Source organism: Rhipicephalus microplus, chromosome 1 (assembly GCF_043290135.1).
Source record: "Rhipicephalus microplus isolate Deutch F79 chromosome 1, USDA_Rmic, whole genome shotgun sequence".
Lineage (NCBI taxonomy): Eukaryota > Metazoa > Arthropoda > Arachnida > Ixodida > Ixodidae > Rhipicephalus > Rhipicephalus microplus.
Genome location: NC_134700.1, coordinates 234,179,474 through 234,207,404, shown reverse-complemented (window position 1 = coordinate 234,207,404; position 27,931 = coordinate 234,179,474). Strand labels below are relative to the sequence as shown.

Genomic DNA, 27,931 nt, shown 5'->3' with positions numbered 1-27,931 from the left:
TTACGCGTGTAGTGTAAGAACCTACATGTATTTTATCGAATACGCTGCTGCGAAAAATGGTAAATGTAGCCATTGTATAGTTGTGAAGAAACTATGAACGCAGCAGTGCGACAATATCTTGGTATGAGGTGCCAGCGCTGATGGCGAGCCTCTGAACGATAAGCACGTACACAAATGAACATAGGCGGGGTCAGTCGAGTTCGAACCTAAAAAATGTAGGGATTATTTTAGATATCGTTTTCCTTTCTTCTTTCATTTTCCATTGCCTCGCACGAAGCTGGAGTGGAATCCGCTGCGCAATGATGCAAACTTGATGGGAAATGAATAGGACACTGCGTCAAGAGTGATCCCCTCGCTTATCGAGACGTTCAAACGTAGTAAAACGTGGCTTTTTCACCGTCATTTTTTTATGCAAACGCACCTGCTCCTTGTATTTACTTTTGCTTACTAAGTGCAAGTAAAATTGAGCGTATTTGTGTTTAAAAAAAGAATAAAAAAGGCAGTTTCGCACTAGTGATGCCAAGCCTGAAGGGAGTGTAGAGGTAGACAGCATTTGTTTCTCTTCTTCAGCTTTTTTTTTATTTTTAAGTTCTATTTTTCTGTTTCTATCTATTTATATTTTTCGTTTCCTTCCTTTTTCTTTTTTATTTCTATATGTGATATTGCATGCGTTACGCAAACATACAACAGCATACGACACGTCAGGCCCCTAAAGCGCTTCAAACTTGATATCATATAATCAAAACGTTCGAAGAACGAGAGGTGTTTGGGGAAGTTAATAGATGTGAGGTCAGGACACACCACCAATATCAGTAGATTAGTTTGCAGGTACATGTACAATCCGAAATGCTATACAAACATCGAAAAAAAAAACAAAACAAAGAAAAACATGGTTGATACCTCCTTCGTAGAAATAGGTACAACACGAAAGTAAAACGTGTCCTTACAGAATTAGTTGAATGGTTACTGTATGAGAGCTTGCACAGTGTATGTTGGTGATTGGCCCATGTACCACCATTTGACGTGTATGCACCAATGGTGACGTTTGGTGGTGCTAGATCTAAATCCAGGCGGCTAACGTCCTTGATCAATGAATAAACAAACCCCTGTGGTAACTATAGTAGTGAAAGGTGAGGGTGCATTCAGCAAAAGTGGGCATGACAGCCAGACGAGCGTCGCTGAATGAAAGCAGAATTTGGGCTAAGGTCGCCATCCGGGGGCATGTTAAAGGGTTATTAAAAACCACGGCCGGACTAGATCTAAAACGCGTCGTGTGTCGTCTGTCTGTAGGCCAGTGGCGTTTTTCCTCGAGCCGAGCGTTATAAGCGGGGAACGTGGTGGGGAACGACGGTGGGGAACGACGTGCGTCAGGCGAGGAAGGCGTGTGTCGCAGAGCTATTTTTTATATGAATGGACGCTATGAGCTTGCGACGCTTGAGCTAAGGACGCCACCTCACGGGTGTTGACGAAATTTTACTTGTATTGTCAGACGACCCACCGAATGGGAAATGAGACGTAGCAATGACGCGTTACAAGAGCTGATAGCGGAGGCCACGGTCATGATGCATTACTTCGCTTTACCGCTCCCAGAAGGCGACACTACCGGGCCTACTAAGAGCACTGTGAGAGGAAAGTGTGAGAGAGAAAAAAACATTTATTAAATGACGCCTGTGAGTGAAGGTGGGAGGGTCCCTTATTCCAGGAACCCTCTGGCTTCGACAGCCCGCCGAGCTCGAGCGACGAGTTGACGCTGCTCGACCAGGTCCGGCTGGGAGATCGCAGCCTCCCACGCTTCACTGAGGAGGTCTTGGTCCGCATCTGGTGCTGCAGCTTGTAGTCTTGGGACGCTTACTTTGTACTGCAGTAGGAGGTGCGCCAGAGTGTCTGCCACATTGCAGTGAGGGCAGATGTAGCTGTGCAACGTTGGCCTCATAAGGTGCAATAGTACGTCGTGGGTGAACGTGTTGGTTTGAAGACGCCTGTAGCCAGTGCCTTCGTCTCTCTTGAGTTTTGGATGTGGCGGAGGGCATGACCTGCGTTCGAGCCGATAATGTTGCAGAAATGCATGATACGTTAGTGGTACGGGTTCACTGTAGGATATAAAAAGCGCGTCCGCAAAGCCTCCAGAGTGTGTAACCACGGCGTAGTGGGTAGCGTTCCCAGCATCTGTTTTCGTGGACCATTTCCTGTTGACAGAACTTTTCTTCGACATTTGATGACACGCTTTTTCTGACGTCATTTCCGTGCCGGAAATACGTCACTGAAGTCTTCGTGGACCCCAACATAACATCACCGTATGACGTCATATATATGACGTTATCACGACATGACGTGGCGCAAAATAACAGGATGATGTCGTCACATGACATCGTTGCTCGGTCAAATATGGGCAGATAATGGAGGTCGTGCTAAAACAGGTTGGCTGCAGAAAGATTTCAAAAAGGGGGTGGGGTCAGGGCAGGATCAATATATTAGTGTTTTTTCTTCTCGCGTGGCCTGTTGAATTAGTACAAGGGACGATTAACGCTAGCACCTCAGGGGCACCAAGTCATTGTTCAGGGCAAAGGACACTACTCTTGGCCGACAGGTGGCGATGGCCGCAAGGGTGACATAGGCAGCGGAAGAATTGGTACATAAAGAAAAGGATAGGACAGAGTCCACACGGGGACAAGCGGTCGCCTTGTGTACACCTTCCTTTGTCCCTCTTTTATAGTTCCGCCTGTAATATGTATTCTAGTCAAAACAAACTTGAGGCCGACTTCCAGCTTTGACTTCGTGGAAAGCGAATGACCAGAGAAGCTGTGTCGCCCATGGCATTGAAGTGACATGATTTTAATGAGAAGTTATTTATGTGTTAATTTATTTGTTATAGTCATTTTTTATTTATTTCCTATTTAATTTACTTATTTGAGCAGACTCGCGGTGTGTAGTAGGGCTCACCCAAACCTTGTGGCGCATATTGCTGTGTGTATTCTGTTTGGTTGGTGACCGCTCGCAGAGCTAGTAATAGCCTAGCTATGTAAAGTATCACTGTTTAAAAAAAAAGAAAAGAAAATTATATGTGTCAGCATCTGGCGTGCGTTTTGTACGCCTGGAGGCTTTTCGAACGCACCCTTCATAACGCTGCCGTCTTCACACGAAAAAAAAAAAGGGGGGGGGGGGGGGCGGTCGCCTCTTCGGTTGCCGCTGTCTACACCTGCGCGCAGAGTGAAAAACAACTCCTCATTAGTACCGCTGTCTTCGAACAAAGGAGGCGGAAATGACTGCCACACGTAAAAACAAGGCCGGCCTCGCAAATTGCCTATAGAGCGCCTGTCGTCGCAGAGTGTGTGTGCGAGATGCACAGCATATATACGACGAACAAAAAAAGAACGAAAGACAAACGCTATGGTTGGCGAGAAACTTATATATTGAGCCACAACTTAGCGCCTCTGGATGCGGGCACCGCCAATGAGGCTTGATTTACAGAGGGCGCGGAATCGCGGTCATTACATCGCGCGAGAGCGCTGCTTCTTAGAAGTGTAGCGAAAAGGAGAAACGCGCCCTTTCCGTTTTCTTAATTGTTATTTTCACGTTTCCCGCAGAGGTTCGTTAGACGAACAACTCATCAGTCAATCTCGAGTTCGAACTTAGCCTGCTGTTGGTATTAGCTAGTACGCTAATGAACGGCCGATTTCAAGGACTTTTTTCATTGCTTTATATTTTTTGTACTGTTGTATGCTCACAAAAGGTCGCGGTGACTGTAGTTACAGGCTCGTTATGCCTATTAATTAATGAAAAAGTCAGGAAGAACTTAAGGAGACAGTGGAGACATGAAGCGATGAACATTCTTGAACTCAAAAATGAGTGTCGTTCGAGTCAACGTTTCCAAACGCAGGCCTGTCTGTGCCCACGCAGCAGCTGCCAAGAAGAGGCAAGTCTGCTTTTAGAAATGCTCACCCAGTTAATAACGATTATTACTAGGTGGTACTGATCACTATCTGTCGCATACGGTATACCGGCTCTCACTAAGGTGAATGCCTGCTGAAGCCGAATCTTCAAGAAGTATCATTTTCATTTACATAAATGACTGCCGAAATAATTCTTATTCTGCTAGGTGTATTGAAAACTCCACAGCGATGCAGCGTCCTTATTGTATCGGCTGTTGCGCTGCAGGAACATATTGTGAATATTCTTTTTTTGTGGGGCAGAGTGGTAGTACGACTATATTAAAAAAAAAACGTAGACGTCAGTTAATCTGCCCGCAATGCTGCACGATGCAGCCCCAAAGGCCAGAAGATGTTGAGGTTTCAGAACGTAAAGATCACCTCCTCTCGTACAACGAGATAACAATACGTTTCTATCTAAGACGCAGGGTCTTTCTCCCCCACGCAGTGAACTAAACAGAGCTCAGGTCATAAGGCTATTAGACAGAAGCTTACCCGGACCCGCTGTTAGTTAACATTATTTATCCAGAGTACTCTGTTTGTACAGCATGCGATAAATACCATGACACCATATCACTCATTTGCTCTGGCGTTGCTCCGCGTTACGCAGCAACAAGAAAAATACCGAAGAACGATGGGACGCACCTTTACGCAGTCCTATATTACAGGGACGATTATGGGCAGTCCAACAAGACCGCGAAGCGGTTGAAAGGATAGGTCTTTCGGTCCCAACGGGGGAGCGGCCCACTTCGGGCTAGGACACTAGCGCGACCTATTGGACAATAACAAAGTTCTTTCAGCTTAATTAACAAAGTTCCTTTCAGCTTAATTAACGGAGTTCTTAAAAAAGTTCTTTTAGCTTAACACATACCGAAGTTAAGCCACTGGATAGGTTAAGTCGAGTAGCCGGGGATATTCGCTACTCAATTCGTATACATAAATAGAGGTCCATATTGGCATACTTGCAAGAGGCAGGCAACTCTGTTCTCATGCGCGAGCAGCAAATAGTCTTTATGCGGTCGTAAACGCGCATCATCAGGCGCATTAAGAGGTTAATAACGATTAGTGAACCAAGAGTTGCGGCACAGTCGAAAAAAAATAATATTGAACATCCCCATTGCGTCTGCCGCATTACAATTGCAGGGAAGCAGAACTTCCGAGCACCTACAAGAACCAGCAGGCATTCATATGTGACGTATAAGCCGATAATTCATCCTCAGTGATTTCGAGAATTTGTTGAACAAATTGAGAGCAATACATAATTTTGCAGTAGCTGAAACGTCATATTTTGTAAGCGGGCGCATGATTGCAAAGCGTCAGCAAGCAATCACATTAATTTGTTTTTTAAACTTAATACAACACGAATAGCTGTGTTTTGCCAAAATACAATTTGTGTTCTGCTCATATCTGGTGTTTTCACCTTCCGTTTCGATTGTTTCTGGTAATACACGTATGGTTGCTCCTGGAATAGCAGATGTTGACTTTGGTAGCGCCATCCGCCGTGGTGGAGCATGTCTTTAGGAGGCTCGGCTGCTAACCCAATCAGGTCGCGGGTTCGACCCCGTTCAATACGGTTGCATTTTGAGGGAGGCGAAATGGTAGAGGACCGTGTATAGAGTGTGTTGTCAGTGCACGTTAAAGAACACCAGATGACCAAAATTTCTGGAGCCCTCTACTATGGCGTCTCTTGTGATCATATATAGTGGGTTTGGGAAGTAAAACCCCCCATATTATTATTACTTTCGTAGCTCACTTCATTGAGGACGCTTATGATGACTACAAATAGGCTTTTAGGGACCATTTGAATTAGTAGTAATGAATGTGAACCATACCTTTTTTAAAACTTAGGCATCGCACCTCTTTTAATCATATGCTAGCTAACACACATCGACCCTTTACTCTGGAGAAGATCTTGGGAGCGTGGCCTTCAAGTACTTCAGCCCAGAAAGCCACACGGGCCCTTCTAGAATTCTTGAGGGAAACATCACTGTATGACCACCTGTGAAACATGAACTGTGTGTGTGTGTTATGTGCAATGTGTACCTCTTCTCTCTCTCTCTTATTTCCCCCCATTCTAGTTAACATCCCCACATATCTTCAAGAGAGTCTCTTATATCTCTTCATGCAGTATTTGTAGATGCATGACCTCTGTATTAGTATCTGTGGCCTTTCGTGACCTTCGTTGATTTGCTGGCAGCCTTTTTTTTATTCCGCGTGCCTTTAAAGCATTTACATCTCCTCGGGCATTTTTATGCAGGTGTGAAACAAACACACTCGAAGCTGCATCGGGTATACACAAACCAGTGTGGAATGATCGTAACTTCGGAAATATATACGATCTCGTGGTCTTTTCTGCAGCCACCTGCTTGCGAATCAACTTCCACTACACACTTTTCAGTTCACGTCTTTGAGGCGTGACTTAAGGTGTTCCACTAGAGTCATCAAAAATGCAGTCTCTCTATTGCATTCACAGACGTCTTAATGGAGCGCGTCCAGGAAACCTGTGCTCCCGGAGACGCTCCACAGCGCCGTGCATTGATGCGCGCCGTGTACGCACGCATCCATGGCGCTGACTGGGATCGAGCGATAAGCAGGGGCTCCTCTTTTTTGGACGTTCGAAACATTGCGATGGGCGGGTACACGAACTCGAAGGTTTCGACATAGTGTACACTACACCGTTTTAAAAGGTCCCCAAAGAGACTTTGAAAACACAAAAAACGAGTACGTTGTATATTTATAGCATGTTATATATTTATTTCTGGGTTTGCGCTCAGTCTAATTTAGTTAGAAGTGCCACGTGTCCTTGTCAATGTGTGTTTATTTACTTTGTGTTAGTGTTATTTTGCGGCTAAAATATGCAATCAATCAATCAATCAACATCGGTTATGTAATTGCGTTACAGTTACAACATGTGTAGGATGATACTGATTCGTTAGATTGACAGCGTTATGTGGTACCTCATTTTAGTTGCAGGTAGCAACGAAAATCTTGCATGCATAGCAAGTTGTCGTTCTCTTGGGCAGAGTACATGGAAGGCCAATAATGGAAGCCGAACGATGATGAATCATGAGACAAAGAAGTTGGAAGTGACTTTTTCGCACTGTATCCACGGCACCTTCTACAAAGCCCGCATTACACCAAGCGTGTCTCACATGTGTCCGCGTGTTGTATTGAATATGCACGAATGCCAGCACCAAAGTAGCACCGTCAGATAGCTGACCTGCGTGCATGTGACGCATTTGCGGTATATTCGGCGCGTGAAGTGGCGCAATAAATGCAAACTAGCTGCTGCACGAAACAGTTCGAAACTCCGGCCTACTGTTGGCTTAGTGAGGTTACAACACCAAATTATAAGTTTCTGGGGGAACCACGTGCAGAGAAAAAAAAGTATGAACTATAAAAAAAAGCGCCAAAGAGAAAACGCATTCTGACTCCGTGTTCGAGTGTCTCTAATGACGTCACAGGTTTCAGCACCGGCGGCTCGAAAAAAAATTTATTATTAAAATGAAGCTCGATGCAGTAAGAACTCAGCGAAAGCTGATCTCAACAGCTTGAACAAACATTTCGAATCTGCGCAACCCGCAATTCAGTACAAGTCATCCGCAAAAAAATATAAACCGCTATAGCAGAAAAAAGTAGTTCACCTTTGTACCGAGTCACTTTAAAAAAAATCAGAATAAATTTGCGAAGCATGCTTGATGCCTGTGGGCTTAGATTTAAGCGCGCATTAAAGAGTCTTCCACTACGGCATCCCTAAAGTTCATATCATGGTTTTGGGGTGCAAAGCCTCTGCAAGCCTCAACAACTCAACGACAACTTCATTTGCCTCACCTTAACATTTGGTCATCGCGCGTAATGGGGCTGTTTGCTTGTAACCTACTTCGCCATATACTTACTTAATCTAATTTATGTTCGTTTGGAAAGATGCAGTGTTAGCCCATCCTCACTGCTGCCACTTTCCTCTGCATTATGTTCCTTCTCTCTCTACACCCTCTCTCCTATTTAGGACAGCAAGTAAAACGCGCATTTGGTTGAACTATTTGTCTTTCCTTGCTCTCTGCACAAAGCTTTCATATGTTCAAGGTTCTAAAATATCATTGAATACAGCCCGTTCATATGATATCTGAATATGGAATGACGTCGTTGCCTAAAAAAATATGACAATAAACAAGGCACGAAGTTGTACGTAACATTTTTTGAAGTATATTGTAGAACTGTATACTTGACCGGTATAAAATATAGAGATGTGAGGAACGTCGCACTGTATGGAGGAATCATGTACACAAAGGCTTTCTATCGCACTTCCGCTCAAGTCGAAACGACGTCACTCTTTTTTTCCCCTTCCATCTACGGCATTGTTCTCCATACGAAGGAGCACGCGAGAGCAATTTACATTATCTACTGCTCGTAGTGCGTGGTGGCTCAGCTGCCGGCGCCACGCCGTGGCGAAAAAAAAATAAAAACGACGGAGCAACACTATACGCACAGCAAAGGCCAATTTGCTGGGCGCAACCTCGATTTTTTTTTCTTCTCTAACCCATGCAATGCTTTCGCTCTCCTTTCGGTTATCGTGGCGACACCGGCTCCTTCTCGTTGTCAAGGTAGCCGACCGTACACACACGGAGCGCGGCCAGGACACGTTTCTGACAGATGGTCCGGCTGGCTGCATCGAGCTTGGCTCCGTTCGACGTGGCAGGAGTGCCACTCATCCGCTCGCGCTTTCGGCTTCCCCGCACCGCACTCGTGCCGCGCAAAGAGGAGCACGTGCTTCGTACGAACAATTGGAAGGTGGCGAAGAGCTGTTGTTTGTGCTTGGCGGTACTTTCTGCGAACTTCGACGATAGTGCGACTTTCCGCCGGAGCTGCATGGATCGACGTTGTTCGTCCGCGCGGAAACATCGTCTGGCTGTCGGGAAAGCGGGCATCACTGACCACAATGGTAAGATAATTCCTATAGCCTGCAAGCTGTATGACATTTGCGTAAAGAGAGGGCAGATGTTCGTACGTGACGTTCAGTTCGTGTTTAGTCGACACCACGAGCAAGATATTCGACGGAATAGAAAACGACTGAGCCAAATGTCATCTTCACCGTTCGAAATCCAAGGCTTGCCACTTTGCGATGGGCCGCAATAAACTTCCGGTGCACGAATATTTATGTTAACGCCAAATAACAAAAAGGAAAACGTCAAAATCTTTTTTAGATCTATACCCCCCCCCCTATCCCCAAAATGCGTCGTGGATCTTTTAATAAAGTTTAATATAGGAACGTTTCAGTTGTAATAACGAAATTTGTGTGACAGATAGTTTTGCAATAAAAAAAAAACTTTTGCGGCAATCGTGGAGGCGCCTCAACCGGAATGGAACCGGGAACCTATAATCTTAGAACGCATTCAATTATGCAGGAAAGCTGGCTTGCCCATAGTAAGAGTGTTTGTGTAACAAAACCAACTTTACATCTTTTTTATTTTTGTTAGCACAATTTGGTATATTTTCGGTTAGAACAGAAGCAAGAAAACACGCGCACGCATGCGATAATCCCCACTGACCAGTGAGTCACATTACGGTGTCGGCACAATTCGCACCAATACTCTAAGCAATAAAATAAAGGTTGCTCCGCAGCAAGCCATTCGTATGTTGTCCAGCATAGTAAAGTATTGCTAGTTAAAACAAGCTTAGTAGATAACTTGTTGGGGCTTTCTGAAAATTCATCTTTAAGTAAACATGTAAATGGGCCATGAGCGACTCACGCATGAAATGGGTGCAAAGAATGGCGATAGGGTATGTGTGAAGAAATATGAATTACGATAACTGTTGTCGTTTTACGTTCCAAAACTAGAATATTCTTATGGGGGACGCCGTAGTAGCAGGTTCCGAAAATTTTGACCCGGGTTTCTTCAACGTATACACCTCAAGCCAAATACACGGGCCCCAAGGATTTTAACCTCCACCAGAAATGCGGTCGCCGCAGTCAGATTTCGATCCCGCCAACTGCGGGTCAGCAGCCGAGTGCCACAAACTCATACCGTTTAGTGGCGCGAAATGACTCATAAATGTAACGCATAAGTTCCTGTAGTATAGTGCGCCCTTCAAAAGAGATTTAGCGTGGTGTACGTTAGCGTAGCTATTTAGTGTGCGACAAAATGCGCACATTCCTAACGCATTAGGCTGGTCTTCGTTGCGACACTGAATTTTGAGCGCATTTCTAGCGCATCTTGGCTGATACACAACCACGAAGAATGCCCCTATAGATCACGAGACATTTTGCGTCAGAAAACAAAAGAAATAGTGATGGCCGCGTACGCACTACATCTACTATTGTTTTGTCGCGAAAAGAGGCAAATTGTTCTTTCGAGCATTTCGCCTGCGGTAAAATACCAATGAGTGCGTGTGCCAAGCATGCGCGGTCATCACTCATCAACTTTGTTCTTTCTACGCAATAAAACCAGCTAAATACCAGCGTTGTTACCACTCTATTGCCTTTCGGTGTCTACTATATGTTTACGGTGTGGGCTGAGGACTTGTTCATACCTCACAATAAAGAATGTGTCTGCGTATACCCCCCTCCCCTTCTTTTTTTTTCTTCTCGCATGCCCTGTGTATTTGCATCAAGATGCAAATACACTTCACATACCAGGTCCAGAATAACGGCTAAAAATTAACAAATGGTACAGCCAGATATGCAACTATAGTACTAATGAACAAAAGAAATTAAACACAACTTTAATGCAACCAACAGAAAGTCATGCCATAAAATGTATAGAGAATGTTATTTGTAGTGATCTTGATATAAGTATAAAAAATTGAAGTTGACGAAATAATTATGAAAATATTTACAGTATTACGTAGGGTTTTGCGTTCCAAAACAACGATATGGTTATTAGGGACACCGTAGCGGATGGCTCCGGAAACTTCGATTATGTGGTGTTCTTTAACTTGCACTGACATCGCATAGTACATGGACCTCTATCACTTTGCCCTCACCAAAATGCGACCACCGTAAACGGGGTCACACCCTCGACCATTGAGTAGGCAGTCAAACACCGCAACCTCTGATGCCCGGTGGTGGAGTAAAATGCACGAAAAAACAAGCCGCCGACAGGCACTGACCCTGCAACCTTTTAATAACGCGTCAGATTCTCTACCAGTCGAGATACTCGTAAACAGAGGTGGTCGTCCTCCTGCTCGCAAATTGTCTTCTCACACACTTTAACATATTTTACAATTGTACCATAATAACCACAAATATCATTTCGTTGGGTGACGCATTTACCAATGCGTACGCGTTCCGCATAGGAACGGCTGACACTGCTTCATGCAACAATTGTGGCAGTGACGAAACAACTTGGCACATTCTGTGTGAATGCCCACAATACTGCTTGCAGAGACAGTCACTCTGCAATGCACTATATAGATGAACTGGACAACCAGCCTCTTTCGGAAGAAAGAATCCTGCGCTACCGACAGTACTTAATGTCGCAGAAGAAGGCTGTGAAGGCGCTCCTGTGCTTCTTGCGTTCGACCAGCTTGTACAAACGACTGTGATCGGAACTCCCTGAATGTGTGCGCATGCAATTTTTATTCTACTTTATTTTATATCTCTCTATCCTCTTTCCGACCCTTTTTCCCACCCCCGTACAGGGTAGCAAACCAGTTCTTCTAGGTTAACCTCCCTGTCTCTTCCTTTTATTTCTTTCTCTCTTTCTCTCTCCTATAATCTCGTTGCTTTGAATGTTTCTTTTTTTTCTGTAGTTGTCATCGACGTTATATACACTAGTGAGGAGTATACATCGCAACGCATTGCCTGCGTTCACTCAGCGTTCGATTACGCTACTGCATTTCCTAAACGCGCCGCGCCCTCAAGAGCTATACCTATGAGTGTGCAACGCGAAATCACTTTCAAGCACGCGACCTCACGTATCGAGAGACAAGGCGATCGTTTCGCAGCTGCAAGGTGACGACGAGTATTCGCACGACACATCGTGTTTATAGGTTCGCGTGACTCGTCTTCAAACGAGGACGTTTCTTCACCTTGGGCCTCGAAAACGGGCGCACGCAGCTGCAGTTCTCGCACTTCGTTTTCAGCAATCAATATTGGCCCAGAAGGGGGTGGCACTGTCGTGCGTGAGACATTAGAAAGCGCTCCGCGTAGACACGCTATCTCGCCGGCCGCGACACGAAAGCCGTTACGAAGCAGCGGAGCGTGTCTAACGGCCGCTGGACTGACCCGAAATTGGAGAACAAGAAATAATAAAAAAAATGCGCACGATTTGAATTGCACGAAAAGTGTCTGCTCGCGAGTCGCTTTATCCCCTTATACGTGTCTCTATGCGTGACACGAACTTTCACGCTCGATGGAGGCTCTTATACGGTTAAAAAAGCCGTTTCACGTACTCGATTCACGTACGCGCATTCACACGTTCGAGAATGCGAGAGCCGGCTTCACGACCAATTGGTTCTTTAAAAGGCATTTTAATAGCGGTGCGTAGTTCAGTCGTAACTGGTTTATCCGTGAACGACCAGGGTGCTGATGAAGCATTATGGCGCGTTCAGCCGTCCTTCCGTTACGAAATTGAGAGAATGGCAGCGTTGAACTCGAAGGGGAACCCCAAAAAAAACATACGTAAAAAAGATACTAACTACATTTGGGAATCGAAGCGCTGCCTCTCTAATTGTCTGCGTATAGAGAGTACTTGTCAGAGTTAGCGTGGAACGTTGTCTGAATGATTGTGTACATATTAGCTGGAGTTGATGCTAGACTAACCTCTGTATTCCCACAGGGAAATCAATCATCGCGGAACGTAATTTGAGTTCAAATTAACTTAAGTTACGTGCAGTTCGTTAATATTGCCCCGCAGAAATGCTTCATTTTGTCACTTTTAGGCCTGGAATGTTGGTGTAAACGTGTAGTGAAAATAACATGAGTTCTTCACGTTCCACTTCATGACAAGAAAAGAAAGGGTAGGTCTTAACAAATCAATCAATCAATCAATCAATCAATCGATCAATCAATCAATCAGGACATCTTATCATCGGTTCATGCACTTATTGGAGATCTTGCTTTATAGACATGCCATATGACTTGGAGACAGAATAAATGGATAAACGACTTGGAGTATTTCGTGCAGCATGTGCAAAACAAAATATTCAGCCTTCATGCATCTTTGCGTGTACAAGACGCATATCTAAGTAAAGATTTTCTTTCGGAATAATGAAAGTCGGGGCCTTTCCTTTGTAATGCCAAGACATCGCAAACAAAATGACTTTACAGATGTTGCGTACACATGAAATCTAAACAATTCTGCCATAAGACATACATCTGAACGATGGATGAATGAATGAACTTTATTTGGTCCTTCGGAAAGCGCTTTAGCATGTTGCGGGTCACTCACACTTGGGAACAGAAAGACCAAGTTTCTCTGCTGCGTCGCGGGCCCCGTGGACTGCCCATAACTGCTGTTCGAGACCGGAGCTTGTAATAGAACCCTCCCGTTTGGACGGCATTGTGAGATCCCCACAGCGTAACGCGGGGTACCGCCAGAACGTATGTTCCAAGTTAACTATATCGTCGCAGAAGGAACATGTATTAGTTGGCTGTGTTTCGGGACAAATTTTGTTCAATAACGCGGGATTAGGATACGCCTGAATGTCAGAGCCTGAGGTCTACTTAGTTTTCTGTGTATGGTATTGTCTCTGCGCCAGCTAAAAATATTTTGTCAGTTAGTTATACGAGATGTGAGTGTCACGGTTCTCCAAAACATCGGCGCCGTGCCCCCCGATGGTTGTGCGGTTTACTAATCCTCGCACAGCTATGTGGGCTGACTCGTTAAGATTGGGCGGGGCTCCCTCAATGCGTCCCATATGAGTAGAGAACGAAACGAGTGTATGTGACTCAATGTCTTTGTCCCGAAGAAATCGCAAAGCTGGTTCCAATACTGTTCCCTTGGCAAATGTTCGGACCGCCGATCTATAGCCGCTGTAAGTTGGGGACCTCCTGTTATCCAGCAGGGCCAACGAAATCGCCACTCACTCTGATATCAGAAAAACGAGTCAGAAAAAAAATGCGCTAAACCAAGAATCGACCAAAATCGTATTCGGGTAACTATCACTTAACGACTTATAAGAAAAGGGACACGACCCGCTTTCAGCGCAATCAGAAGGCGAGCAGCGTTCGAGAAGACAACTTCACCCACCAATGCCTTTATAGCCATTGTCAGCGGCTGAAAAAACGATTCAAGTGGCAGAATAGCACTTTCGGTGCAAGAGGGAGGTAAAGATCTCTTGTATTTTGATGAAGTACCGCCGTAAACACCCACGTGACATGCGTGTTTAGGATCCTTGCTCTATACACCGAAGAGGAACACTGCTGCGGAAAAGCACCGATGCGTTCCGCAGAAGAACGACGAAGTTGATAACATTGCACAACAAAATGTTGTGCAATGGCTGGCGCTGTGACACTGCCGTGCACAAGCCGTGCCTGTATACAGACCGCCGGGTCACGTACATCCTGCAGGGCACGTGTGCTGCGGCTCGATGCTCGCCGAGAGGGCCAAGCTCTGCCGTTCACGGTCCACGTACCACGTACATCCATCTCTTTCGTGCGGCAGTGATCACCGCTCCGTCTACGCCATTCAGTTGCAGGCTCGCCTGCATGTTACTGCGGGAGTTGTTTCGTTTCAATCAGCAAGCAAGCTTCGCTAGACAGCTTGTGCTTCTTTATTTGAGGTGACTCTCTATGCACGCCTGTTTTATTCCCGATGTGACAAACTCAATTTTTTTTCATGGGGTGGTGGAGGTGTGAGCGTAATACTACTAGCAGTGTCTTTTGAGTAAAGCCATGATCAACGTATAGAATATCCCAGCAGCTGTAATAAACTAGAGAAAGTTCGTTTGCAGTGTTAGTCGGTTGTGAATTATTGATTTCCCGCTTCTATAGTGGCTCATTTTACAGAAGTTTCTCACAGCCATAATCTGGGCAGCACTCCGGTGTCTGAACTCCAACTTGTAAGCTTAAAGGAAAAGGAAGTCAGAGCGAGAGAGAAGAAATAAAAGACAGGGAGGTTAAAGAGAAGCGCGTCCGGTTTACTATCCTGAAGAGTCACCCTGAAGCCAGGTCCAGATCGATCTGAATATTAAATTGTCATTACTGCATTCGTTTGTGATTCTCAAAACATTTTACCTTCTATTACCGCGATAGCGCTAAAGAGCGAAAAATCAAGAGAGCTGTAAAAAAACAACAACAAATACCTTCGGCAAACGAAAAATAACTACCTGCTTGCCACACCTGCGTGGAAGGAAGTTAGAATCACTCCAGGTGTCAAAACTTGTGAATTGCGCAACGGGTGGGTGTTTCAAAGGACCACCCATTCAAAAGTGCCCAGTCTTATTTAATTATCATCATCATTTGCCAGAGCATCAATACAATGAGCAGCTGCGTACGTTTGCGTGCTACGTTATACACGGTTGCGTATAGTCGGCCCTTCGTTTATTCGCAAGAGGAAATATTATGGCGTAGCGGGAACCATCGCAACTTCACATGTGGTAGGCAATCTGTGATAGTTTGAAATGGCCGACGTAACGCACGCAGACATTCGTCTCTTTGTGCACTGTTGACGCATTTATTGAGAACCGAAGCCAGGCTATAGCAATTGAGAGGGCGAAGCTCAAGGCTCCTCCAAGTATTTTGTTTCTTGCTTACTGGATAGGGGAACATAGTACTTTTTATACGAATAATTTTTAATCTGAAGAACTCCTAAACGAACCTAAAAAAATTCACAATCTACTTCATGTTTCGCTGGTGAATTTCCGACATTTCGGTCCTGAAAATTTCACAAATGTGTTTTTTTTTTCAGCCTATTTGCTACCACGAGATCACGGATATCTGGTTCGTGTATGGATGTAAAGCAGGCGCCAAGAACGCCAAACCAGTCTCTTAGAGAAGACCTTGGTTGTGATCCTGGCGTACCTCCATCCAGCATGGTACTTTTGGTAAGTCTGTTTGTTTGATTCTTGATAAAACTCGGGCTATCGATCCTTCATATTTGGTAAAATATTGATAAAAAAACTCTGATGGCCATTGTTGCACGACATACTATACGTCGTTCTAGCATGCCACACCAGAGTGGCAATCCGGCATAACTTGAACGCACAGCTGGAAACTGCATGCAGATGGGACGCTTTGCGAAGGCACACCTAAATTATGTACTTGTTTTGTATTTTTAGTGGTATATATAAACGCTATAACTGCGTGGAACTACGACATAGATTAGCGCTTGGAGATCTTTATCGATCATCATTGTGAATATAATTAAATAATGTAATTCCCTCTCTCCCCTCTCGTTATCAATTTTCTTATATTTACCATCCCTCGTGTGGCGTTTCAAAATTAGGTGAGCAGCCGCATTCACGGCAACGGGCATCCAGTCAAAAATGTTTTTCTTTTCGCTGGTCTTTAGTCTCTGTTCCTGTGAGCTCTGCTCCACTTACAAGACTAGGACATGAATGATTACGAACGCTATTTGTATGCGTGCTGTGTGCAGGATAGCCCTCGTGGTGATACTGGCATCCGCAGTGGCCCTGACCGTACTCTGCATCCTGTGCTGTCGGAGGCCGCGGCGCAAGTCTCCCACCTTGTGCGTACCCGCTGCAAGTTTGCCTGCAGCAGCGATGAGGACCAGTGAGTTTCAACCTCAGTTTAGCATCACAGCGACCACGACTTTATGCCTTCCCTGGCTCAGAGCGGTGGACAGCCGCGGTGCCAGCCATCTTCTGAATCATACTTGCTTTCCCAAGACACTCTGTACCGCGATACGACACCTCATCTTGTGTATGGCCTGAAATAAAACTCAGGCAGTTCGCACGCCGTGAAAACCATCGCACAGCGGAGTTCTAAGTGCGCGAGTGTATGCGTGGGTAGACTAAGGACAACTTATGGTCTCACTTCGAGTATCACCATGAAATCATTTAGCATCGCTAACATCACCATCCTGATCATCATTTGGCGTCATCATAATTTTGAGCCTCATCACTTAGCAGTTTTATTTCTTTATTTCTTTATTTGCTCACTTCCCTGTCTGGTCACGTGACCTGAGTGACACCGGACAGACAAGCAGACGGCGCAGGCTCTGCATGTGCCAAGCAGCTCCTAGCATAGCGTTATCGTGCCGTAGTATAGTATAGCAAAGTGGCGGGAATGGGAAGTAGGAGTGTGGAGTAATGAAAACGGTTGGGGAATGGGTAAAGCATCACATAGCCTGATATGGTATAGTTTATGCGCCACAGTATGTGACAGGTAGCTTTCAGCATAGCGTAGCCATACATAGTATAGTATATATATCAAGGCGTAGGGGAAAGGAAGAGGGGGAGCGAGCGACGTAAGGGAGAACCGGAGGGAAAGAAGGAGAGAGGGCAATATAGAAAGATAGATGAAGTGAAAGAGAAAGGTGATGGTTAAGAACTTTGTCTGCGTTTGCCATGTGGTGGCGCTTGTTTGCCAGTTACGCTGTTTACACATATTTCACAGGCATGTAATTGGTTGTAGTCTTACTTTTTAAATATAATAATAGTATGTGGAGTTTAACGTCCCAAAAGTACCACATGATTATGAGACACGTTGTAGTGGAGGGCTCCGGAAATTTCGACCACCTGGTGTTCTTTAACGTGCACCCAAATCTGAGCCCATGGGCCCATAGCATTTTGACCTCCATCGAAAATGTAGCCAGCGCAGTTTCTATTTTTTTGTCCATGTGCTTATGGTTATGGTGTTAAACTTAGGTTGAAACTTCGAAAGCACTTCAATTTTGTTATTTTCACTACACGATTCACCGAAACTCGGCAGCGTGACTCGTTATGACGCGCTAACTGACCTGTTTTTCTTCCGTGGTGTGAATCGATAGTGCGTGTGCCAACTGCAGCTAAATGCGAAGTGTTTTTGTTTTCTGCGCACGCTCTGTTTCAGCGCAAGACGCCGAGGGCATCATACACCCCGACGTGGCTTTCAGGACTGCAACCGAGGCCACCGGAGCACCCGCTCCACTGACGGAAATGCTGATGAAGGCAGATGACATGCTCCGAGTACCCACCGACCCACCGTCGGGCATAATCACACCTCTTCGGCCGCTTAGTCCCGCCTACCAGCCGACACAGCCAGTGAGCGTGAGAACCACACCGTGTCACCACAGGGCATTGGAGCTTACGCTGCCTCCAGGATACATTGCGCAAAGGGACACCAAGCTGACCGCTTCGTTACGGTGACGAGTGCTAAGGCCAGCGCCACTAACCTGCTCCTGTGTGAACGTCCTTGTATGGACGTCCCCGTAACAGTATTCTGCCTTGTGGTGTTGTGGTGGTTTCTGAGTGCACGTGGTTTTTCTTGTGGGAGTGTGCGATCCAGAGTGACTTTTCCTGTGTTATAACATCTCAGTATATAACAGTATATATATATATATATATATATATATATATATATATATATATATATATAGATGTAATGCTCGAGAAGCCGATGCACCCATGAATGCCGTCTAAGCATATCCGGTTATAAGACAACTTCAGGTAGGTGGCGTTCGGGTTCAGTGAGGAACCCATGAGCGTGCTCGTGCGACTGAATGCAGAGAAAGGTGATAAGCTGTGTAGGTATGTGGTGATGTCTCTTGTTGCAGCGTGCGACGCCAGTCTGCAGCGTTTCCCGATGTGCGAATCATTCCGGCTTCCGCACCATGTGTTCATACGCGGTTTGTGTAGCTGACTTCTCACATTAACACGTCAAAATCAGCACCAGGTACCATCTGAAGGCTCGTATGAAACAAGGTTGAGGCACCTGCAGCGCAGCAGTATATGCGACAAGCAGGTATATGGCTGGCTCGATCGGGACGGCTTACTATCGTTCAATGTTTCATCGTTCCGTCCTCAGCCAGATAAATGACTAATAGTAATGTGAAGCTCTGCGTTCTTGCTGGAGATATTTGGTAAAAGGGGACAAAAAGGCGGGATGATACTTTTACGGACGTCAGAGATTAGATGAAACCTAATCCAGTATTCTTCGCATCACCCAACGAAAGTTGTTGGCGAGCACGCACGCTTTCTTTTATGCGAGACATGGTCCCGAGTGCCATTCTCTATGGGCGAGGTTTCAGATTGTAGGTGGAACTTATGTGCAAGTCCAGAGTATTGTAGGCAACCAGGGACCTCGTGTCTATACGAATGGTGTCCTTCAGCCTCATCAACCACGGCACCTTACAAATAGTCCGACAAGCAAACTACTAAAATTTTAACAAAATTTCAGATATCTAGCCAAGCCTGAAATTTGGCAGAAAAAAGTATTATATTGACCTTACATTTTGTGGAGAAAGTATAGAAAGTGGTATAAATAATTGTTGATGGACTGATAGCAAAAGAACATCAGATTGGACAGAAGAAAGACGAGATAACTGTTACTGAATCAAGCATGTTGTACCAACATGCTCAGTCTTAGCCTGTCCTTGAAATGAGTTGTGCCGCGGTGTTTATCGTTGAAGCATTAAAAAAAAAACTATATCTTTCAGGCTGAGCCTGCGTTCCGCAGCTGGATGCCTAATTTCAGTCCTCCATGTATCATCCACAGTGAGGTCATGACGGCTATGCGGGCTAAACAACTTAGATACGACTGAAACCGTTCAATGAACATGTCTATGCTAAATTTAGATGACTCAGTATTTCACACAAAACGGGTTTTTCGCCGGACGCCAAATTGAACTGTCATATTCCTCAGTTCTTTCAAATTGTCGTGGATTAGTTGGTACTGTCAGCATATTGTGATTGGAAGACAAGACCAGACCTACGTATTAACTTTTAGTAATAGTTTCAGAATGGGGCAAGTAATGTAAAATATATTCATGTCTTTGGTAGTGATAGCAGAGTAATAATAGAAAAGTAATGATCAGTCTATCACTTTATCCAACGCCATGCATTGTAGATATCGGGCAGATCTTCCCTATTTGCTAGTGCTATGATGTTCTGGGAGCTGATGCCTTGCGCTGTGATACGAAATGGCGATTGCCTATTGCGTGCCTGAAACGGAATACTCTACGTAATATGCGCACTCCGATATGCATTGCACTTGTTCGATCCGGGAAGCTGTGTGCACACGTCGGTATTAAATATTGAAGGGACACCGTATTTACTTGACTGTAGCGCGACCATAATCATAACGTGACTATTCATTGTGTCTAGGAAGAAAAAAATAGTTATTCCGCTATTCGATTGTAACGCGAGGGTCCACTTTCGGTAGCAAAAAACTGAAAAAAAAGCCCCGTGTTACATTAGAGTGAATACGGTAGTCACTTTAAGCCGACCGGTTCTTTCTTTGCAGGTCATCGCTGTAAAACCTAAGACGTGGCTGAATTTCGGTGGTTGTACTATTTTTAAATTTCACTGACGGCGGGACCCTAGGTGATTAGCATATAAACTTTATTTTCGCTGATTAACACACAGTTATATCGCATTTTTTGTTTTTACGGTGATTTTTGCCCAATATTTACAATAAACTGCTAACTTACACGTAGATTAAAGACCACGGATAACCGCGAATTCCCTGTTCCACAGTTTTTTGCCTCACTTCAAATCTCCACGTTTCCTTGAACTTCTATCTTGTTTGAGAGAGAGAGAGAGAGAGATGAAAAGAGAGGGACATAGAGAGAAAAGACAGGGAGGTTACTATCTTGCTTGAATGGTCTTGAGGGACAATGTAGGTTTCATTGAAAAAGAGTATAGATCATAGAGTTTTCTGAAATCAACTAGAGGGGACTCTGGCACTGCGCTCGTTCAGCGACCATAGGAATGATGAGTAGTGCACAAATTTGCTTAGTCTTTGTACTTGTTAGCGACAAACCACACTTGCGACTTCGATTATTGCTGGTTTAGGTTCCGTTTTGAAAGAAAGAACAAATCCTTTTCATTTTCGTGACGCCATTAGACATGGTAAGCAAAAAAAAAAAGTAAGGTGGTGAAGTGCAACCGTTGAACATTTGTTGATTTTTGTTTCGTGAGAAAACAGCTCCAAGCCACACGAACACACATGGAGCCAGAAGCAGATCAGAAGTACGAAGATTAGACAAATCCGTGTACTATTCATCATTCACATGCTTGCCGAAGCGCCGTGCGTTGCAGCTTCCATAGACACCAGCGCCACAGTTCCCTCTAGTGTACATAGATCCAGTATTAAAGTGTGTGGATCAAATGGCGGAAGCAGTATTAGGTTAGTGAATGATCCACGCTGGTGATAATTTCAGGCACCCTAAGTCGAGCGTATCCAGCAATAAGTGGCGTGGTCCGCATCAACGTGTGCCAACCGTGACGCAGGTTCTATTTCAAAATGTGACAGGAAGCTAGTGGCATGCAACACCATTACATGCTTCTGCATTGAAAAGAGCCGTGGCCTCCGTGATTAGCTCCGGCAGGGCGCGTTTTCAGATCTGATTGCGGAGGCTACGAGACAACATTCAGTACAAAACTGGATACGCATGCAGGACTGACGAGAAGTAACAAAAGCGGTGGAAATTGTTGACGCAGTATATAAACGATGCAAGTGATACCGACAGCATTTCTTCAAAGCGGGAACGCTACCAATATTTTATAACAGAGCTGAACTAGTTGGTCAATGTTCATTCTAAAAAAAAAAAAAAACTGGACACGCAAACACGCTCAGAAACAAACAAAAAGCCAAGAGAACACAAATATGACATTAGTTTTGTCTTGGCTTCTCACTTGCTTCCGTATTGGCACACCCAGTCTTTTAGAAGGATCGCTACAACGCACAGCGAAGGTACATTTTGCTTAAGTTTAGATGTAAACTCAATGGAATATTTTGTACAAAGCTAGGTAAACTCCGCTACAAATTTTTACACAAAGCAGCCGGATGGCATCCTTAGAACACTTGGGCACTAAAAAAAAAAAAGCCAGAATCGTGATGTTCTTCTAGGTTCGGGTTTTCGAAGCTTCGCACATGCAGCACACGTGTCTGTATTCTTACAGGGAATCAATGACGTATTCTTGCAGTGCTGCAACCTATTACACATTTTTGTCACCGCGATGACGTGTCATTTACTGTCACGATACACTGTCGGCTTTTCATGGGAGAAAGAACGACTGTAATCAGCTGCGCTGATGATACCATATTAGAAAGGAGAATGGGTGACGTGAATTTGTTTTCCAGCGCTTTTTTTAGCGAGGCTAATCATCGTGTGAAACTTTATTGAAAAATGATGGCCAACTTCGGAGGATCTTAGAGAAACGGCATATGAAGAAAAGGTGGTTTTTGTGAAGTGCGCACGTGCCGAATGCCTTCAAGGAATAACTGGGTCTGGTTAAGATGTGCTTGGACATAGTTCACCTCGATTTACCGAGGCCTGTACGGATGATGGTTTAGACGCATGGGCGCTTAAGTAGTGTGCTTTCAAAGTTCTTGCCTCGCATAGATGAAGTATACTTTTACTAGGATAAGAAAATGTCGTTGAAGTGTTTGCTGTTGGTTCACGCTATAAACTTCCGTGAATTTTCCCTCTCTCCTTTGTTTAAGGAGGCAAAGATGCGGTAATATGTCTGTTATAAAATTTAAAGATGTTTATTATTTGCAAGTGTAAATGCTCTGTATTGTTACATGTATACATTCAACACATTTTAAGTATTACTTAATGCGTTGAATAAACTTGTTTACGAATTGCCTAGCGCTCTTCATTAGCGCCTATAGCACTTTTGCGTAAATCGTCGAACAAGCATTCTTAGGTGGGCTTTAGCTAGTTCCGGACATTGTGGCAAAACAGCACAGACGACGAGACGAAAAATATAAAAGACGCAGTGCCGTGTCCTCTGTATTCTTCGTGCCATCGTCTGTGCTGTTTCGCCAAATCAAACAAGTGTCAAGAGCAGACTACTGAGGCTATATTTTCCACGTCATTACAAGTAGCTGTCCGAAAATTTAAAGCAACACTAAAGAAAAACAATTTTTCTCGTATTAGTATTTTACTCTTTCACTATACCAAAATCAATGTGCACGTTTGTCGCGAAAAAGGCGGTTGATAAACGAGAAAATGCGCAAAAAGAAAATGCGAATGGCGACGCCACATGAAGTTTCAGCAACAAATGCCGTGACGGCATAAATTTTGAGGGCTTATAATATAGGTCCTTCACAGTTCATAACAAGTAAGAAATGAAATAAATTGTCCTCTGAGTCTACTATAGTAGTGTACCTATAACGGTGACTAATTTTCACCTCATTAGAGGTGAAAATTAAAGTCAGGACTTTGTTTTAAAGCTTCGTCTAAATCTCCGTGGATAATGTCACGGATTTCAAAACGTATTTTTCGTATTTTTGCGCTATTCGCTCAACAAAATTTTCTGAAACATGGCATGTCAAGTCCGTGGCCCCTCAGAGGACAATTTGTTGAGCGAATAGCGCAAAAATACGAAAAATACGTTTTGAAATCCGTGACATCATTTGTTGAGCGAATAGCGCAAAAATACGAAAAATACGTTTTGAAATCCGTGACATCATCCACGGAGATTTAGACGAAGCTTTAAAACAAAGCTCTGACTTTCATTTTCACCTCTAATGAGGTGAAAATTAGTCAACTTTATAGGTACACTACTATAGTAGTGTACCTATAACGGTGAAATTAATGCCATTAGAGCTATTAAAGTACAATTTATCGATCTAAAAAAACAACATCCCCGTTAAAGCGATCTGGGATTGTCATCACGAAGCTTGTGGGTTGCAATCACGCATTACTTCATTTTGTGTATTATAGTGTACAGCCTGGCTGTATACGTTATGTTTCGTCATACAAGTTTTTGCTTTTATAGTACGCTTTCATGAAAAACATGAGACGAGACATGCGGGTGCGTGGCAAATGGCCTCGAACCACAATTTGACCAATACTAGGATGGTGCGGTGAAATGGTGGCGCCCGCAGTTCCCCGAATGTCGTCACTCCTGCGACGCGACGGTTTTCACGACACGCAGAATGCATGACGCCGATAACGGCTCGACATTGCCGCGCTTGTTGTAACGCTGTCGCAGCGAAACAACTGTTACTTCTTCGAAAAATTCTATTTTGCTGCATGTTTTCTCTTTTTTTGTGGGACAGGAACGTTGAAGCCAATGGAAATGTGGCATACCCGCCTTATCATCGCGTGCGGCCCGTGGTCAGATGCAGTTTTGTATCAACACCGAGGCCATGTAGGTGCTTAATGATTAGCGGGAGCGACGCTCCTTCCTCCCTCTTATTTCTGTCAGCGGCTGACACGAACTGCCCCACGCCGGGTTTGATGCTTTTTGCGAAGCGTTAGCGAGTTCCCGCTCGTATACGAAATGCGAAGCATTTCTTAGCGAACGTCGGCGACTTTGAGCGTATCTATCTATCTATCTATCTATCTATCTATCTATCTATCTATCTATCTATCTATCTATCTATCTATCTATCTATCTATCTATCCGCTTACGTTTGGGTGCTCTCGTAATCACCCCCTTAATTTGGCGTGAAGCAAAAGTAGCATGGGAGTGTAAAATGCTTTGACGAATATGATGCGCTGGTCGAACATGGATAATGTCACAATCCCGTCACGTACGTCGTCAAACACTTCCCGCCAGGCAGTCGCACATACTTACCGGCGGATATGTGCCACTGGCAAGCGGGTATGTGCCACAGGCGATTGACACTTGGTATCTGCTCAGGAACGACGAGAACACACATGAGCAATTTTAACGCGTGAGCGTCAAGCAATACCCGACATCAGTAGCGTCGACCCAATGAAGGCATAGAATAAATGTCAGTGCTAAGAAAAACCTGACGTAGGCAGCGTTGGCCACCCGACGAATGCAAATAATAAATTTCAGGGTTTTAGCAGGAATCGAACCCAAGCATTCTGCGTGGCAGTCAAGCATTCTACCACCGAGCTACGCCAGGTCTCGGAACTACTTTTCAAATAGACGCTAATCTTCGTGAAACATCAATAGTGGTAGCAGTGCTGCCTACCCATGGCACTTTCATAAACATTACATATGTACTCCTTTCATACAACCGTACACATCGAGTTAACGTCAATTGTGGTGAGATGCCATGCGCTGAAATTGATTTAGGTAGCAGTGTCAAGGGCCAGCATCTTCGCGAGCCCCAGCGCTTCATATTAGCTTCTGGTGTTGCTAAAACAAATTTCCAGCTGGCATTGTTGTGCAAGTGGAAAACTGGGGAAAACGGAAAAATTGGCCGAATCTTTTTTCTCTTGTGGAATCCATGTATAGGCCGCAAAACATAAATTCTCCGATAGTACGTACCTTGACATCGGAGCCTTTAAAGGCCGTCCGCGCTCGAGCCGACTTGGAGACCCAGAAGAGCCTCTTGGATCAAGCTGAACGTACAACAACGGGTCCTGCACACACTTACCACTTCCTCGTCTCGCATGTTTCTCGTATAACGTTTTTCAATCAATCACTCACGATAGTACCCTTACACGAGCCGTCGACGACTCCTGTTTCACCAAGGGCACGGAAGGGACCACCAGAATGCGTCCGCTTAATCTGTTCACCTTTTTCGTGCGGTTCATGGTCGTTCCGCTACAGTAGAGTCAACGGGCTACAATGAACCAGCATCCGACACCCATGGTAGCAGCACGCAGATACGCGACGAAAGGGAATTCCTCGTGTCATCCAAGCCACTGATACGGAATGACGTCACCAGCACCGCGCGCTTCGTGACAGCGACAACCAATACTGAAGCTGGAATCAACGGCTCCCGGTGGCAAAGTTGACATCGTGGCATATAAAAGGCGCATGCGAAGGACGCTCTACCAAAGGGCATGGCGGCACCGCACGGATGCGTCCGCCTAATCCGTTCACCTTTTTCGTGCTGGGAAGGAGAGGTTATGACAAGTGTTTCGGTCAAATAATGCATGTTTGGTTGTTATGACGCGCATACGCATTTTGGCACGCGCACACGCATTTCGCACACGCACGCAAATATGAATTTTGACATGCGCACGTGCATATGCATCTTAAAATGCGCACGCGCATACGCATTTCGGCATTCTTATTTCGTATGCGCGTGCCGTATTTCGCGTGCCGCGGTGCATGGTCTAGTGGCTAAGGTACTCGGCTGCTGACCCGCAGGTCGCGGGATCGAATCCCGGCTGCGGCGGCTGCATTTCCGATGGAGGCGGAAATATTGTAGGCCCGTGTGCTCAGACTTGGGTGCACGTTAAATAACCGCAGCTGGTCAAAATTTCATAATTTCAAATTCTCATAATCATAGGGTGGTTTTGGGACGTCAAACCGCACGCATCAATCAATCAATCAATCTTCGACGTTTTGAGAATGTCTGTTACGTCGGTTACGAACGAACACGTATATAAACATGCACTCATTACATACGTCACAGCATACAAGATGGCGTGGGAGCACACCGACGCTCGACCAGATCACGTGGGAATGCACAGCTCGCACCGAAGAGCAGGAAGACGATAGCACATTGAGGTGGGAGGCAATGCTGCCCAGCCCGGCCACTGGGGATCAACTGAGGCGCACCAAGAGGGCCGAAAGGATGGCGAGAGCAAGCAAGGGCCCAGCCACGCGTCGTTGCCCTGTTTTAGTGGTAGTTTTTTCCACAAAGAAAGCTCCGTTTTTCATATGCGCTGCTTCTTGCGCAAAATTGACTATTAAAGAAGACAACAAAATTATCAGCATACCGGTACACACGTCTTATACCATGCACTCTAAGCGCTCAGCCAACCAGCTATCTACCCTGTTAAAAAAATGGCTTCTGTCCTTTGCCCTTCTTGTGAGCGCTGCAGAATTCTACGCATGAATAATAACGCCGTCACGTGATTTTTTTCTTTCACCACTCGTGTTGACACCCACTTCCCCGGCGGTAACCTTAATACTTGCACTTAATTCGTAACTCTGGGCTCCTGAAAGATGCAGAGCCGCTGCACTTGAAACAGACCCTGGAAGGTATCAGTGCAGTCATCGCCACAAAGCCAGATGTAAAACAGGTAGGTAGAGACAAACGTAGAGACAAATTCAGGCTTGCATCAGCGGCGAGATTTTTTTTATTCTCTTGAATCATACATAAGTCTGCCTGCACGGCTTTTAAATATAATAATAATATATAATAATTCGTATATACAACAATGTGTTAAAAAAGGGAAGCCTTTCGCGCCGGCACAAAACAAACGGCACTCCGAACCAACACCGCGACTGGGCGGTGTCGGTGCACAGTTTCGGCATTGGCACTGCGTGCAGTTTTTTTTCTTTTTAAATTCTTGATTCGGTTTTCACGGCCGAAAGCGAGATAGCAGTCTCACCGTAAGAGACGGAAGCTTCGCCATTCGCGAAGTCAAGCATAGAAAACTGTACAGCACAATAAGAAAAATATGTACAAAAATGTCGACTCTATGGCACAAGACACGCGATTGTGCCCGGCGCACAGCGTGGGCTGTGTTTTTCTTTCTTTTGTCAGCGGGCAGGAAGCCATGCAGGCGCCGGGCTTGGCACGTATACAGGATGCATAATGTAACGATGGCTGTGGCAGGTACGTGGACAGCTTTGGCGTTTTTTTTTTTCTAGGGCGTCCATAGGGTGCACGACATCCCTTTCACACACTGCTTTCGGAGGCTTCCGTGTTTTATCATATGCCCTGAAATTTAAACGTTGCAGAACCCTCCCCATTGACCCGAACACATTTCCTCAACAGGGACATTGTCAAACAAAGACATAAAGGGGCCCGGCAACGCTTTTTCAGCGTAATCAGAAAGTGCTGCCGATCGGTAGCAGAGGCTCCTGAGAACACCGGAGTCAGACATAGCATAGCACGCGGCCTTTGAATTTACAAATTCTAAAAGTCGGCTAGAAATCATTCACTCTTAGCTCTACTAATTATGGCATAAGCACCAAAAACCGCGCCATTCACCAACGTTCACGGCGATTGGCTGATTCGAGCATCGTCGACTGCATAGTCACCGTGGCCGCCGCGGGACGGCGCC

The 27,931-nt window shown here is 45.1% G+C and overlaps 1 protein-coding gene across 1 annotated transcript; it reads left to right on the top strand.

The window, feature by feature from the left end:
• The first annotated feature begins 8,568 nt into the window (after positions 1 to 8,568).
• Positions 8,569 to 22,620, top strand: LOC142812232 (uncharacterized). The gene is made up of 4 exons (XM_075891617.1): positions 8,569 to 8,865; positions 15,776 to 15,911; positions 16,463 to 16,599; positions 17,881 to 22,620. The coding sequence occupies exons 3-4, from the start codon at positions 16,590 to 16,592 to the stop codon at positions 18,174 to 18,176; spliced, it is 306 nt and encodes a 101-aa protein (XP_075747732.1). The 5' UTR covers positions 8,569 to 8,865; positions 15,776 to 15,911; positions 16,463 to 16,589; the 3' UTR covers positions 18,177 to 22,620.
• Positions 22,621 to 27,931: the final 5,311 nt, after the last annotated feature.